General features: G+C 42.3%; 2 protein-coding genes across 6 annotated transcripts in view; one reads left to right on the top strand and one right to left on the bottom strand.

Annotated features, from left to right (window-relative positions):
• LOC116467287 (uncharacterized) overlaps positions 1 to 16,883 on the top strand; it is a 135,144-nt gene that overhangs the window by 112,747 nt on the left and 5,514 nt on the right. For all 3 annotated transcript variants that reach the window (XR_009213264.1, XM_058437904.1, XM_032150914.2), the window contains exon 5: positions 16,067 to 16,389. Coding sequence is in view for 2 of the 3 variants with exons in the window: in XM_058437904.1 (XP_058293887.1) it covers positions 16,067 to 16,389 (323 nt within the window). In the remaining variant the exon portion in view is untranslated. The remainder of the gene's footprint in view (positions 1 to 16,066; positions 16,390 to 16,883) is intronic.
• On the bottom strand, positions 79 to 16,073 carry TRIM13 (tripartite motif containing 13). Of its 3 annotated transcripts, none has more exons than XM_032150910.2 (3): positions 15,916 to 16,073; positions 15,710 to 15,806; positions 519 to 1,764 (listed from the first exon to the last, which is right to left on the bottom strand). In XM_032150910.2, the coding sequence occupies exon 3, from the start codon at positions 1,756 to 1,758 to the stop codon at positions 535 to 537; it is 1,224 nt and encodes a 407-aa protein (XP_032006801.1). In that variant the 5' UTR covers positions 1,759 to 1,764; positions 15,710 to 15,806; positions 15,916 to 16,073; the 3' UTR covers positions 519 to 534. The 3 variants fall into 3 exon arrangements, with proteins under 3 accessions (XP_058293885.1, XP_032006801.1, XP_058293886.1); XM_058437903.1 differs by having other exon boundaries at positions 15,710 to 15,803; positions 15,916 to 15,931; XM_058437902.1 differs by lacking the exons at positions 15,710 to 15,806; positions 15,916 to 16,073 and adding an exon at positions 12,397 to 12,414 and having other exon boundaries at positions 79 to 1,764.

Raw genomic sequence — 16,883 nt, 5'->3', positions numbered from 1 at the left:
ACTAAAAATACAAAAAATTAGTTGGGCGTGGTGGCACGCACCTGTAATCCCAGCTACTCAGGAGGCTAACGCAGGAGAATCACTTGAACCTGGGAGGTGGAGGCTGCAGTGAGCCAAGACTGCACCACTGCACTCCAGCCTGGGCGACAGGGCAAGACTCCATCTCAAAAAAAAAAAAAAAGTGGTCTTTACTGCATGACTGATGAACAATCACTACTATACTACCTATACTTCCATCAATACAATACTAGAACATACGATCTCTCACCTATTTTTATCACAGCATAAATACAACCAACATTTGGGGTGGATGCTTACTTCAAAAGCACTCTTTAAACAAAAAAAGGTTCAGGCCTATACTACTAAATTTCACTTTTATCTTTATGCTACCTAATTTGAACATGTATAGATTATTTTTGGAAGGAATACTTTTGGAGGAAAATATGTGACTAGAATCGTCGACCAAATCTGAATTACCACTCTCTATTCTCTAACAATTTCTAACAAAAGAGAACTGCATACTTGAAACAGATTTTATAATAGTTTATATTTGCACACAAATTCTGCCACATTGTTCAGTACCACCAAAGTAAAATTCTTGAATCTTTCATTGAAAATGAAAAACCCATCTGTCACCTGTTCCCAGTAAAAAACTGATTGTTCTATAAAATCGGCTGATTTAGTCAGATAGGAACTGATGTTTGAGAGACAGTCTTTCCAAGTTACCAGGTCATCAAATAATGACCATTCTAGGAACATGGTAGGACCAAAGACAATGACAAGGCCAAGCAGAAGGACTAGCAAAAATAACTTATAAAAGCTCCAGGGAATCTTGCTAATGAATGTGCCAGTGTCTTGAGGCAAAGAAAGTTTATCCACATCGACTAGTTTTATGTCTTCCCACTGACTGGTATCAAAGTTCTTCATTAAAGGGCTTGCAGGCAAATTAGAGGGAGGTAAAGGAGTTTCCTTGATTACTTTGATTTTCTCCCTAAACTCCTGCATCTGCTGCAGAAATACAATGGGTTCTGACACATCTTTGAAAGCCTCAGCAATGTTAAAGGCCATCCGTTGTTCCTGCAAGATGGTGTTGAGTTTGTTGATCTCTGGGTCATATGCTTGCATAACAGCAAGTTTCATGGTCTCAAAGTCAGACAGAATTTCATTCTTCTTTTGATCCAGTGTGTATTGTAACTTCTCAAAAAATTCCTTCACTTTATCTGAATCTTTAGTCAGTAACTGTAGGGATTTCCTCTTACTAGTTTCCAAGGTATCCAAGCGAGAAAGAGCATCTCCCCGACGCCAGGTCTCAAAGCTCTGGAAGAGGGACTCAAAGGCATCCCTTTCCTGAGCATAGGCATCTTCAATAGAACAGAAGACATGTTTGGTGTGCTCTCCACGAGTAGCACAGATCCCACAAATCAGCTGCATATCAGTCAGGCAGAAAATGTTGAGAGGCTGCCCTAAGTGTCCTTTGCATACTGGCATTTTGGGAGAGATCTTGATCTTGTTATACTTTTCCACAATACCCTTCAGGGAGTAATTAACCTGCAGGCTATTAATTCCAGTAGCTGAAGTTTCCTTACGGCATGTAGGACACTTGAATGGAGCTGGTCTCCACAAGGAATTCCGCACACTCCCTTCTAAGATACCTTCTAAGCATTTTTTGCAGAAGTTGTGGGAGCAAGGCAAAACCCGTGGATCATCAAACAGACTACAGCAAATAGGGCACGTGAGATCTTCTTCAAGCAGCTCCATCACATCCTGCCAGAAAAAAAAAAATTATTTTACTCCAATAATCGTCACCACTAGGACTATGTAATAATTAGAAGAAACTGTCTTCACATTAAAATGATTTTTCACTGAAATAACCAGCCAAACAAAGAAGTGAGAAATTTGGTAAGGGAATGCACACCAAAGCAAATTTAATCTGCTGAGACTAAAACATGCTCCTTTAACAGTAGGGCATCCTATACACAAGGCCTTTGTGTGGGCTTTCCAACAACAGTCTTTGGCTAAGACAGACTCAGGACTAGGACAACTGCAAGTTGAGCCAGTAGGACCCAAGCAATTGTTTTAAAACAGAGCTGACTACTGACAAAAACAAGGCTATTCAGTGTCTGTAACAGAATGAGCTCTTTACTCTGGGCCCACAAATATAAAATGGTATGTTATATAAAAGAAAGAAGCACAGAAATATAAATCCAAACGTACTCTCATGTAGACTTTATTATGAATTGGCATATTTTTCTGTTTCAAAAGCAAGATTACAATTTTTAAAATCACAGGTAAAAGCACAAGGTGAGAGTTGCAATTCACTCTTCTAGGTAGAGAACTAAATGAGGTTTTTTGTTGTTTTTTAAACCACCTGAACAGTAATAGAAGCCATTTTGTATTATCTAGAATCATCAATTTTCACAACGTGGTGGGCAGAAACCTGGATGTCCCTCTTTCAGGGCATCTGTGAGATCAAAACTATTTTTGTAATAACACTAAGATGTTACTTGCTTTTTGCACCATGTCAACATTTGTACCAATGGTGTAAAAGCAATGGTGTGTAGACACTGCTGAAGCCTTAGTAGGGATTGAGCAAAGCTGTAAGAAGCACTGAATTGTATTCTTCATCACCACCCAAATTGGGGTTGGAATACTGGTTTCACTTAAGAATGTTCTTGATGCAGCAGTAAAAATTATTCATTTTATTAAGTCTTGAGCCTGTGTACAGCTTTTTAATATATTGTGTGACAAAATAGGCAGTACACATAAAGCACTTCTGCATACCGGCAGATGTTGTCTGGAGAAAAAGCACTTAAGTGATGAGCTCCAAGTTAAACCAGCTGCTTTTTTTCATGGAACACCATTTTTACCTTCTGAAAGAACAAATGATAAGCTATGGCTATTCAGACTTAGCTACCTGACATTTTCTTGGGAAAAAAAATGAGCTTGCTACTTCAAAGAAAACAATTGACAGTATCTCTTGCTAATGAAAAGGCTGAGTTTTATGTAAAAATTAGAATTTTGGAAAACATTTGATATTTATGAGCCTGACAGCTTCCCATTAATTAAAGACTTTTATGATGAGATGGGTAGTGATATTAATCAATGAGAGGATTTTCTGAGGGGAAAGGAGTACTGTATAATGAAATGTGTCAATATTTGGAGATCTGCAAAACACAGTGAATACTATTTCAAGTCACTAATGCATGTTATAAATCAGGCATGGGTAAAAGATCCATTTGAAGTTCACGAAAGACCAACAGGTTCATAAACAATTTCAGATTCCATACTCCAACAAAGAAACTAGCACTTGCTGAGTTTTTGTATAGTATCAAAGAAGATTCAGGCTGGGAGCAGTGGTTCACGCCTGTAATCCTAACACTTGGGAGGCTGCAGAGAGTGGACCACTTGACCTCAGGAGTTCACGACCAATATGGGCAACACAGCAAAACTCCACCTCTACAAAAAATCACCAAAAAAATTAGCCAGCCATGGTGGCATGCGCCTGTAGTCCCAACTACTTGGGAGGCTGAGGTATGAGAATCCCTTAAGCCCAGGAGGCAGATGCTGCACTGAGCCAAGACAGCACCACTGCACTCCAGCCTGGGCAACAGAGAGAGACCTTGCCTCAAAAAAAAAAAAAGATTAAATTACCTGAAAAGGCTATTTAAATAATATTCCTTTCCTTTACCAACTACATATCTGTGTAAGCCTAGATTTTTGTGTATTTCCTTTTTTTTTTTTTTTTATTTTTTTTTGAGACAGAGTCTGACTCGACAGACTGGAGTGCAGTGGCGCTATCTTGGCTGGAGTGCAGTGGCGCTATCTTGGCTCACTGCAACCTCCACCTCCCAAGTTCAAGCGATTCTCCTGCCTCAGTCTCCCAAGTAGCTGGGCCTACAGGCACATACCACCACGCCTGGTTAATTTTTGTATTGTTAGTAGAAACGGCGTTTCACCATGTTGGCCAGGCTGGTCTTGAACTCCTGACCTCAGGTGATCCATCCACCTCGGCCTCCCAAAGTGCTGGGATTACAGGCGTGAACCACCGCACTCGGCTGTAGATTTTTTTTCTTTTATAGACAGGGTCTCACTATGTTGCCCAGGCAGGTCTAGAAATCCAGCCCTCAGGCAATCCTCCCACCTCCACCTCCCAAAGTGCTGGAATTACAGGCATGAGCCACCACACCCAGGCTTCTTCGTATATTTCAACCAAAATAATTTATTGCAACAGGTTAAATACAGAAGCAGACAAAAGACTCCAGCTGTCTTCTATTAAATAGCCATTCATTACAGGCCTCTATTGCAATGCCATGCTTCTCTTAATTTTGTTTTGGAAAATAGTTATTTTCCTAAATTATTTGTTAACTGGTAATGGGTTTATCATTGTTATTTTAAATGAGTATTTTTAAAAAATTGTTTTAATTTGTAATAGGGGAAATATCGACAGTACAAAGTTCTTGGGATTCTCAAATTTTTTTTTTTTTTTTTTTTTTGAGACAGCTCTTTCACCCAGGCTGGAGTGCAGTGGTGCAATCTCAGTCCCCTGCAACTTCTGCCTCTTGGACTCAAGCCATCCTCCTGCCTCAACCTCCGAGTAGCTGGGACTACAGGCATGCACCATCACACTCAGCTAATTTTTTTTTCTTTCTAGTTTTTTTTTGTAGAGATGAGGTCTCACCATATTGCCTAGGCTAGTCTCAAATTGCTGGGCTCAAGTGATCCTCCCACCTCAGCCTGCCAAAACACTGAGATTACAGGCCAGGATTCTCAATTTTTAAGAGTGTAAAAGTGTCCTAAGACCAAAATATTTGAGATCCCTAATGTAGGCAATACCATTTCTCAATGCAGGTTTATTATTTTTAGTTCTTCTTTTGAGAGACAGGGTCTTGCTCTGTTGTCCAGGCTGGAGTACAGTGGCCTAATTATAGCTTACTGCAGCCTCAAACTTCTGGGCTCAAGCACTCCTCCTGCCTCAGCTTCCTAAGTAGCTAAGACCACAGGCATGCACCACCACGCCTGGCTACTTTTTTTTTGTAGAGACCAGGTCTCACTAGCTGGCCTCAAGCAATCCTCCTGCCTCAGCCTCGCAAAGCACTGAGATCACAGGTGTGAGCCACTGCATCAGGCCACAAGTTTATTTTAAATATACATTTATCTCTATAGTTATAAAACCAAAGAGTACTACATATTTCTACATTCAGTTTACTCAGGGATATATACACATATACACATATCACATTATCAACAAAATAATAACATAGGACTTAATCAGTAGGCCATCTATAATAAAAAGTGAATACTTGGCCAGGCGCGGGTGGCTCATGCCTATAATCCCAGCACTTTGGGAGGCCGAGGCAGGCGGATCACGAGGTCAGGAGATCAAGACCATCCTGGCTAACACGGTAAAACCCCGTCTCTACTAAAAATACAAAAAAAATAGCTGGGTGTGGTGGCGGGTGCCTGTAGTTCCAGCTACTTGGGAGGCCGAGGCAGGAGAATGGTGTGACCCCAGGAGGCGGAGCTTGCAGTTAGCTGAGACAGCGCCACTGCACTCCAGCCTGGGCGACAGAGCAAGACTCTGTCTCAAAAAAAAAAAAAAAAAAGAAAAAAAGTGAATACTTTTTTAACAGTAATTTCAACAGCCATACATGACTGCACTCTATCTAGAAGGTAAACAGTATTTAAAAGACAAGCTGAGCTTGCAGGGTTAATTAGTTTATGGCTTTTTTGTTTTTTTTTTTTTTTTTTGAGACTAAGTCTCACTCTTGTCACCCAGGCTGGAGTGCAATGGTGCGATCTTGGCTCACTGCAACCTCTGCCTCCCGGGTTCAAGCAGTTCTGCCTCAGCCTCCAGAGTAGCTGGGACTACAGGTGCCTGCCACAATGCCCAGCTAATTTTTGTATTTTTAGTAGTGACAGGGTTTCACCATGTTGGCCAAGCTGGTGTCAACCTCCTGACCTCAGGCAATCCACTCGCCTCCCAAACTGCTGGGATTACAGGGGTGAGCCACCATGCCTGGCCTTTTTTTTTTTTTTTTTTTTTTTTTTGAGACAGAGTCTCACTGTCACCCAGGCTGGGGTGCAGTGGTGCAATCTCGGCTCACTGCAATCTCTACTGCCCAGGTTCAAGCAATTCTGCCACAGCCTCCCGAGTAGCTGGGATTACAGGCACCGGCCACCGCGCCTGGCTAATTTTGTTGTATTTTTAATAGACACGGGGTTTCACCATCTTGGACAGGCTGGTCTTGAACTCCTGACCTCATGATCCACCTGCCTCGGCCTCCCAAAGTGCTGGGATTACAGGCGTGAGCCACCGCGCTGGGCCCTATTTTTTTTATTTTTATTTTTGAGACAGAGTCTCACTTCGTCACCCAGGCTGGAGTGCAGTGGCACAATGTCGGCTCACTGCAACCTCTGCCTCCCAGGTTCAAGCAATTCCCCTGCCTCAGCCTCCTGAGTAGCTGGGAACTACAGGTGCCCACCACCATGCCCGGCTAATTTTTGTATTTTTTGCTAGAGACAGGGTTTCACCATGTTGCCCAGGCTGATCTCAACCTCCTGACCTCGGGTGATCCACCCACCTCAGCCTCCCAGTGTGCTAGGATTATAGGTGTGAGCCACCACGCGCAGCCAGTTTATGGTTTTATATTAGATTGTAACATACATGTATTTATAATATATAACATAGGGAGAACTAAAGCAAAGATTATTCTGTCTCAAATTTAGTGTCATATTGCAAAAAAAAGGTGTAATTAGCTGATTTTTCTGAAAAATCCTTTGTGATATGACAAATCATATAACCTTTGAAAAGCATTGGAAAGAGAATGGCTATAAAGACTAAACTTAGTTTGTCTTCTGAAAGCGGTTACCACGCAGCTGTAAGACACAAACTTTCAGAACAATGAAATGATCTGCCAACCCCAGTCCTGCTCCACACTTTTCACTTCCACTACTATCATCTTTTGCCTAAGAATTCAACACAAAGGCCAGACTTTGAGAAGGCAATAGAAACAGGAAAGTGGTAAGGGCAACACTCAATAAAAGAAAACTAATTTACTCATCCTTGCAATGTTAATACTTCCAGAGAATACTATCCAAGCATATTAAATAAGAAGAAAACAAAGAATACACCAAGTAATTGGGTGGGATGAGGAGGAGAAAAAGGGCACCAAAGGCAAAGAGAAACTACGAAGAAAATTGAGGATACGACAACAGGGGCCAAGAAGAATTTTCAGGCTAACAAATGTGATCAAAAGTGAAAAGGAAAATGTCACACACAGGAAAACTTAGAAATAATAAACAGTCATCCCAAGGTCATGATCAACATACAGCTCTTAAAATGAACCAGAGGGGGAAAAAATACTATTTGGAAAGTCTCTTTTTTAAAAAAATTGAATCAAAATTACAATAGATCCTCTAATTTCATTTTTAGTGATTTAACTTACAAATTTTGGTTTATAATTTAAAGATTCTTATTTTCATTCACTTTAAAATCTAAATATTTCTGGCCGAGAGTGATGGTGGTTTACGCCTGTAATCCCAGCACTTTGGGAGGCCGAGGTGGGCAGATGAGGTCGGGAGTTCGAGACCAGCCTGGCCCACATGGAGAAACTCCGTCTCTACTAAAAATACAAAATTAGCCAGGCGTGGTGGCACATGCCTGTAATCCCAGCTACTCAGGAGGCAGAGGCAGGAGAATCGCTTGAACCCGTGAGGCAGAGGTTGCCGTGAGCCATGATCGCACAAGAGTGAAACTCCATCACAAAAAAACAAAAACAAAATCTAAATATTTCCTTTTCTCTTCTTCCTTTCTTCCTTTAGTTTTATGCCTTCTCTCTCTTTTTTTTAGAGATGGAGTCTTGCACTGTTGCCCATGCTGGAGTGCAGTGGCGTAATCACAACTCACTGCAACCTCCGCCTTCCGGGTTCAAGTGATTCTCCTGCCTTAGCCTCCCAGAGTAGCTGGGATTACAGGCGCCTACAACCATGCCAGGCTAATTTTTGTATTTTTAGTAGAGACAGGGTTTTGCCATGTTGGCCAGGCTGGTCTTGAACTCCTGACCTCAGGTGATCCACCCACCTCGGCCTCCCAAAGTGCTGAGATTATAGGTGTGAGTCACCACGCCCTACCTATGCCTTCTCTTTATACTCAAAACTTTCTCTAAGACAAAACTATGTGACCACTTCCACAAGTGACTAATACCTGATCCGAGAAACCATGGTAGACATCTTTGTTGCCTCCAAAGTTTTGAAGGATAATGTAAGTTAAAGCTTTTAATAGCATAAATAAAAGGTACTCTTCACAGCAAAGTAACTTACAGAATCTTAAAGTATGGCTAACACAAAATCTGAAGTAATCAACCCAGCTTGCTCCTTTGACATGAAGTAAAAAAGCATACATCCCCTCCACCTCTTTTTCAGGGTTTCTGGTTGTTTTTTTTATCTTTTGAGAGGGAGTCTCGCTCTTGTTGCCCAGGCTGGAGTGCAATGGCGCCATCTCAGCTCACTGCAACCTCCGCCTCCTGGGTTCAAGCAATTCTCCTGCCTCAGCCTCCTGAGTAGCTGGGATTACAGGTGCCTGCCACCACACCCGGCTAATTTTTGTATTTTTAGTAGAGACAGAGTTTCACCATGTTGGTCAGGCTGGTCTCAAACTCCTGACCTCAGGTAATCCGCCCTCCTTGGCCTCCCAAGGAGTTGGGATTACAGGCGTGAGCCACCACACCTGGCATTTTTTTTTTTTTTTTTTTTAAGACAGGGTCTCACCCAGACTGGAGTGCAGTGGCGCCATCTTGGCTCACTGGCAACCTCCCCACTAGCAACCTCCGCCTCCTAGGCTCAAGCGATTCTCTTGGGTCAGCCTCCCATGTAGCTCGGATTACAGGCATGCACCACTACCACCTGGCTAATTTTTGTGTTTTTAGTAGAGACAGGGTTTCGTTATGTTGGCCAGGCTGGTCTTGAACTCCTGACCTCAAATGATCCACTGGCCTCAGCCTCCTAAAGTGCTGGGATTACAGGCGTGAGCCAGGATGCCCAGTCTGTTTTGTTGTTTTTTTTTTTGAGGGAGTATCACTCTGTTGCCCAGGCTGGAATGCAGTGGCCCTAACACAGCTCACTGTAGCTTCCACCTCCCCAGGCTCAGGTGATCCCCGCACCTCAGCCTCATGAGTAGCTGGTACTACAGGTACATGCTACCATTCCCAGTTAATTTTTGTACTTTTTTTGTATAGATGATGTTTCGGCATGTTGCCCAGGCTGGTCTCAAACTCCTGAGCTCAAGCAATCTGGACTCAGCCTCCCAAAGTGCTGATTATACAGGCATGAGCCACTGCACCTGGCCTCAAGCTAGTTTTTTTCCTAATATAGAAGTCAAAAAACTTTATGTAAACAAAATTATTATTCACTGTTCAAATTTCAACTTTAAGTCACATTAAGCACATAAAGGCAAACAAGTTTTCCAAAATTCATTTCTTCCTTTGAATGTTTCTGAATACTTAGAAAAGTCTTAAATTTTGAAGCACAAATACCTTTTCCCACCAATTAAAAACTTCCCAAATGTTTTATACCAACAATTTTAAAAGCTGACAACTTTTTAAAGTTTCACTTTTTAAAGTTTCCAGAGAGGTGGTAGTAGACATTAGCTGCGGAAAAAAAGTCAACTTTGTTCTCCTGCCATATTGATATTTTCTAACATACTTTTAAATTTACATACAATGAAATTCACTTTTTGGTTTACGGTTTTAACAAAGTTGCATACCACCACTGTGGGTTTATTTTTTTGAACGAATTGTCAAGCTATCCACAAACAAGAAGGATTACAAAAAGTGCTTTATCAATCCTACCTCAATTAGTATTTGGCAACAACGGCTTCTATAAATGAGAACCATAACACAACCACTAAAATAATAAAAATGGAAAAGCCAATACTTACAAAGTAAAGGTGTCATAATAGAGTTTATATATATGTATTGGACTTCTTCCTTCTAGAATTCTTTTAAGAGATCAACCCAAAATGATACTGCAAAAGGTACTCATTCATTCACTCTGAAACAAAAGTTCATTTTCTCCTTATAAAATCTATTAGTAAAAGAAACTTTCCTACTAAGGTTTTAAATTCCACTAGCTGTTGGCAATATAAAGTTGTTCAAAATATTACCCATGTTTTTGTTTTTTTCATTTCCCATTAGGGAACAAAAAGAAAAGCCAATAAATATATAATGCTTTTATCTTAAGGATTTAACTCAAATTTCCATCCTGTTTTGAGGCATCTTTGAAGGCAAGAATTTCAAAACAGTACCTAAGTATCTATCAGGTGGCTAGACAGCAAACACTGAAACTCACTTCATAGACATTAAATTATGCTAAGCTTTACTGAACTGAGACAGCCACAAATGTTACTTCAAAATAATTCCTATAATAAAATGGCTCATTAAAAAAAATCATTTCCTCTCAGCATACTAGTTAATCTTATTTTCAAATAGTGTACTATATTATCCCAACTCAGCCTCCAAAGTAGCTGGGACTACAGGCATGAGCCACTGCACCTTACTGTACTTTAGTATGAGATCCATTAGGCCGGGTGCATTGGCTCATGCATGTAATCCCAGCACTTTGGAAGGCCGAGCCAGATGGATCATGAGGTCAGGAGTTCAAGATCAGCCTGGCCAAGATGGTGAAACCCTGTCTCTACTAAAAATACAAAAATTAGCCGGGAGCAGTGGCACATGCCTGTAATCCCAGCTACTCGGGAGGCTGAGGCAGGAGAATCACTTGAACACCGGCGGCAGAGGTTGCAGTGAGCCAAGATCGCACCACTGCACTCCAGCCTGGATGACAGAGACTCCATCTCAAAAAAAAAGAGAGAGCTCCATTAATAAATGTTTTCTTGAAACTAAGTAAGGGTCTAATTAACAACTATTAAAATCTAGGTAGAGGATGTAAGAATACTTTAATATTCTTCTGAGTTTTCTCTGTTTGAACATTTTCACAATAAAACAGGTGGAAAAACAAGCCAATTATAAAAAAACCATATTGAGTTTAAAAAGTAAAACTTTGAAAACATTAGCTAAATATAAACCTCATAAGAAGTTTAATCTGCTGTAGTATGGTTTTTGTTCTTGTTTTTTTTTTTGAGACAGTCTTGCTCTGTCACCCAGGCTGGAGTGCAATGGTGCGATCTCGTCTCACTGCAGCCTCCTCTTCCTGGGTTCAAGCGATTCTCCTGCCTCATCCTCCCAAGTAGCTGAGATTACAGGTGCCTGCCACCACGTCAGGCTCATTTTTATGTTTTTAATAGAGACGGGGTTTCGCCATGTTGGCCAGGCTGGTCTCAAACTCCTGGCAGCAAGTATCTTCCTGCCTTGGCCTCCCAAAGTGCTGGGATTACAGGCATGAGCCATCATGCCCAGCCTATGGTTTCATCTTTCATAAATTTTTTTTTAATGTATTACTGGAAGTCTCTGAATCCAGACCTGTGAGGAGACTGACATACTTGTCTGGCTCTCAGTTCTGTAACCTCTGACAAACCACTTATACATACTAGTTTCTCTCCTCATTTGTATAGCTATTTTAAAAGGTATATGAAAATCATTTACAAAATTCTTATTTTAAATACTCTGTATCAATGTGTTATTACTCTTCATTCTTTTAGACTGTCCCGGTGACTTATATGATCAAAACAGGACAAAGTAAGATACAGAGATCAGGTTTCAGATATAATCTCTAAAAATGAAAATTAATATTTTACATACAGCACCTCTGTGATGAATATGATCAAAACAGGGCAAAGTAAGAAATACCAGGTTTCAATACCTCTAAAAATGAAAATTAATATATTACATATAGTATCTAAAATAATTGTTATGTGGCTCTTGCAAACAATATAAAAGTTACCTATGTGTCCATATAAGACAGTAAGTAACCAACCTTTTCTGGCATTATCCTAGAATGAACAGTAGGTAAAATTTCCAAGATATTTCTAGCGGAGATCCTGACAAGGCAAAATAGAGGTAGTACAGAACGTTCACTAGATTGGAAAGTACACCTACTCAGAAAAAAGGGTTGTCAGACTAAGGTGAAATTCTCAAAAATATAAACCAGGTCACTCATTACCTCGCTAGTTCAGAGCACCAAGAAAAACTTTTTCATTTTCCTTCATTCTCTTCTCCGTACCACAGTTTAGCCTGGACTCTTTCCTGCTTTTTTTTTTTTGAGACAGAGTTTTGCTCTTGTCACCCAGGCTAGAGTGCAATGGTGCGATCTTGGCTCACTGCAACCTCCGCCTCCTGGGTTCAAGTGATTCTCCTGCCTTAGCCTCCCAAGTAGCTGGGATTATGGGCACTTGCCACCATGCCCAGCTAATTTTTTGTATTTTTAGTAGAGATAGGGTTTTACCATTTTGGCCAGGCTGGTCTTGAGCTCCTGACCTCAGGTGATCCGCCCACCTCAGCCTCCCAAAGTGCTGCAATTACAGGCCTGAGCCACTGCACCCGGCCAGGTGCTGTTATTCTAGAAGGTATGATAAATAGTTTATAAAAGACACATAAAAGTAAGTTTCAGAGATCTGCTCATGTCTATAGTTAACACTACTGTACTGTACACTTAGAAATTTGTGTAGAGGATAGGTCTCATGTTAAATATTCTTACAATTAAAACCATAAAATATTGATACCATACTGAAACTGAAGTTATCCATGCAACTAGTTTTTGTGCCTTCTTAAATTATGAAAGTAATTTGTTTTTATTATAGAAAATTCAGAAAATACAGAGAAAAAGCCACCCATAATCACATCAGCAAGAAATCACCACTACTATTATTTTGGTGTCTTTATTCCAATCCCATGTGTCCGTGCATGTGTACACATTTTAACAAAACTGGTAGCATAACACAATTTTGTATCCTATCCCCTTATGTTATTACATGCCTTTCCCCTATCATTATATGTTCTAGAAAACCACGACAGTCCATGTTGTGGATATGCTTTCTTATTGCTTATTTATGGGTTTGTTCTTGTTGCTGTGTTGTTTTGTTTGTGGGTTTTTTTTTCTTTTGGTATTGTAACATTTAGATAAACACCTTATAGAGAAAAGTTTTGCTCCACAGCTCTAATTATTTCCTTAGACAGTTCCTTTAAATGTACTTCTGGGTCAAACAGTAAGGACATTTTTAAGGCTCTTGAAAAAGATGACTAGGTTTCTCTCTAGAAAGGGTTTATATCACTTTATGAACTCTAACCAATGATATATTAGAGTGGTCCACCTCTCTATGCAGTTCCTAACCTTACAACAAAACCATACTTTTATGGGACTTAGTAAAAAACCAAGAATAAGACACACTTGTTACCATACCTACCCAAGTTTAAAATATAAAAGTTTAAGGCAGTTAACATTAGTCTGCATCTGTCTTACCAATATATATATAGGCAATAAATGGTAATAAAATTTATGGGGTAGGAATAGAAATACTGGGCTTAAAAGCATCTTAGAAATCATCTAAACACCTAATTTTAGGAGTCAAAAAAACAAAGACACGCCCAGCACTCAAAAAGTGGAGACTCATCAGTTGTACACAGCAAACTAGGCATCACAGAGCCTGAGTTTTCTAATTCTTAGACCTTAGCAATATCTAGAAAGGGACTCAAAAACTCAGTATTCTTATTCATAAAATGAAGGGGTTTAATCATAAGCTCTCTAAAATCCCTTTTAAAATTTTGCAATTTTTACAAACTAGGTTTAACAGGCTCTCCAGTGAAGGGGAAAGCACAGAACCTGCTTTTGAGTACCTGTGTTCAAGCACCAGTTTTATCCTTCATAAAATTAGGATTTTTATATCTGGGAATGGTGCCACACACTTGTAGTCCCAGCTACTCCGAAGGCTGAAGCGGGAGGATCACTTGAGCCCAGTTCAAGACCAGCCTGGGGAACACAGCTGAGAATCCCATCTCTTGGAAAAAAATTTAAAAATGATTTTTATAGTATTTACCTCATAATGAAATGGCTCCACTGCCTGGGGGATACACCCGTGGTTGTCTCGAGCCAAGAAAGAATTCAGGACATGGACACACACGAGGAGTGGGTTTAGGAGCGGAAAGTTTAATAGAGAAAGGTTCCTCACGCTGAGAAATGTCACCCAAGAGAGGGTCTCCGGGTTTGGGGTGAGACGCAATCGATTTTGTACAGAGGCTTGAGGAGGCGGTGATTTACATAGGGCCCAGAGGATTGGTTTCACCAGATGTACCATTTACATAGCCTGTCTAAAGACTGGCCCTCCCACCCTAATTTTTTGTTATGCAAATGTGGTTCCTACCTGGGGCCGCCATGACACCTGCACCCTGCACCCGTGGTTTTACCTAGTGGTCGCCAAGACGCCCACATAGGGTGACAAGGAAAAGGGAGCGAGAAACCCCATATTGAATGTACCTGGCTTCCAGATATAGCAGGCGACATTTACATATAAAAGCTTCTAGCCTGCATATTTTTGCTTGCAGCTTGACTTTTCAGGCTTTCTGTTAGAAAATAAATGGTTTGGGGGCTTTTTTTTTTTTTGGTAGAGTCTCGCTCTGTTGCCCAGTCTGGAGAGCAGTGGAGCAATCTCAGCTCACTGCAACCTCTGCGTCCCGGTTCAAGTGGTTCTTCTGCCTCAGCCTCCAGAGTAGCTGGGATTACAGGTACACGCACCCCCACACCCAGCTAATTTTTGTATTTTTAGTAGAGATGGGATTTCACCATATTGGTCAGGCTGGTCTTGAACTCCTGACCTCAAGTGATCCACCCACCTCAGCCTCCCAAAGTCACCAGCCGGGAGCTGCTTTTTATTAAAGGAAAATTCCACCGAGAACTCTTTTACCCTTTCTAGCTGCCTAAAAATAACTTAACTCCTGTATTATAGTAAGGTGTGAGAATTCCATAAACTACGAAACTATACAAACATAAGGTTTAATTACATATGTGCAAACTCTACACATTTAAGGTGTTATTTTGGAGCATCAGTGTATCAAGCAAGAAAAGGTTCTAAACTTGAACTGTGATTTCAAGGCAAAACAAATATTACATAAGGTATCAGGTGTACAAAGCAGTGTCATGAAAATGAGCATATCTGAACAAAAGCTGTGACAGAATTAAGGCCAAATAACCTATCATAAATGTACAGAATGAAAAGAACAGCCCGGTTTTAGGCAAGGACTTCCCAGGGAGGTTTAGTAAGCCAGCTGGTAGAAAGGAAAAACAAAGGTATTTTTAGGGAAGGATAGGGACGCTCCCATTGTGCAAGGAAGGAAGGAGAGCCAGTTAACAGCTCCATCAAGTTCTACTAGGAGTGTCTACGTAAATGAAATTCTGCTTTTAAAATGCCTATTATATAAAGGTATCTAGAAAACTCAAGCCATGTTCTACAAGCCCTAGCAGCCTGACAATTCACTAAGCATAGAAGGGGAAAAAAAAACTAGGAAAAAAGTGTGGCAGCCCCTTTCTTCCTTTGTAATATAAATGTTTGGATATATTTAAGATAAATACCACATAAATAATTGCTAAACGTGGATTCTGTTTTTCTAAGTTTTAACAAAATATGAAAAGAACAAAGACCACCAATGAAAGTGGATGGGAACATAAGTATTCTACACACAGTTCCATTTTGGAAGGCTCTAGGGCCTATTGAAATTGGGTGTTGAAAAAAAAAAAAAGATAACACAGGAAAATTATTGTAGTTTACCTCTGTCTCCTACAAGCTGATGTATTTGGCAGGGATACTATTTCCCAGGGCAAAGCAGGTCTTTTTTTTCACGTTTTGACTAACGAACTAGAGGCTACTGCAAAGAAAAAAAAAGAACAGTGTTAACGCATTTATTTGCACAGCACCCCAATCTTGACCCTCAATTTTTTCAACCGCCCCCACAAATAAAGCCCGGCTGTTTAGACCTGGTGAACCGCCAGGAGCCTGGAGCTCTTTGTATTAAGCAGCTTCTCGGTTAGGGCGCCCTCCTCCGGCGCCATGCAGCCTCTCCAGGTCAGCGCCAGACGCTGGCGGCGCGCTCTAACCTAAGGCCCACATCCGTCTCTTCTTTTCTAGGGGATGTGGAGACGCTGGTAGCGGGGCTAGGAAGGCTCCGGACGGAGCAGCTTTTCTGGACCACAGACATACTGTCCCGGCGCCCACCGCAGGCCGCTCCTCCCCAGGCCCGTGACAGTGCCCCGCTGGTTTCCGCCGCGCAGCCGGGACTGGAGCTCAGACGGCCTTCGCCAGCCACCCCAACCCAAGTCCCCACCCTCGCTGAAGGTTCGAGGACCACCCCGCTTTCCCGAGAGGAGCCGGGCGGCGGATACTTATCTCCGACCTCCGGCGAGTGGGAGAAGCCACGCGACCGCCCGTCCTCCAGCTACAGGAACCGCACGGTACGCGCCAAGCACAGCCTCAAAATGGACTCGCGGCTACGGCTAGCTCCTCCCCCTTCCCCCTCCCCCTTCCCCCTCCCGCTCCCCTTCCCCTCCCCCTCCCCCGCCACCTCCCTCTCCCCCTTCCCCTCCCGCTCCCCTTCCCCTCCCCCTCCCCCGCCACCTCCCTCTCCCCCTTCCCCTCCCCTTCCCCTCCCCTTCCCCTCCCCTTCCCTCTCCCCCTCCCTCGCCACCTCCCTGTCCCCCTCCCTCTCCCCCGCCACCTCCCTCTCCCCCTCCTCCTCCCTTCCCCTTCGCCCGCCTCCGCCTGCACCTCCGGCCCCGCCTCCCGGTCCCGCTTCGCCTGCGTCCCGCCTCCCCGGCCGCGCCTTGCCCTGGCGGAGGGAGCCGGGTGGTGAGACCGCGTTCCTTCCGGCGTCTCCAACCGCTGCCGGCTCCCGCCGTCCACCCGCGCGGGCCGCCTGGGACGGGGAAGGCCGGGCTGCGGGCTTTTC

Source organism: Hylobates moloch, unplaced genomic scaffold (genome assembly GCF_009828535.3).
Source record: "Hylobates moloch isolate HMO894 unplaced genomic scaffold, HMol_V3 SCAFFOLD_4, whole genome shotgun sequence".
Taxonomy (NCBI): Eukaryota; Metazoa; Chordata; class Mammalia; order Primates; family Hylobatidae; genus Hylobates; species Hylobates moloch.
Note: the sequence above shows the minus strand (reverse complement) of the source record. Positions and strands in the feature narration are given on the sequence as shown.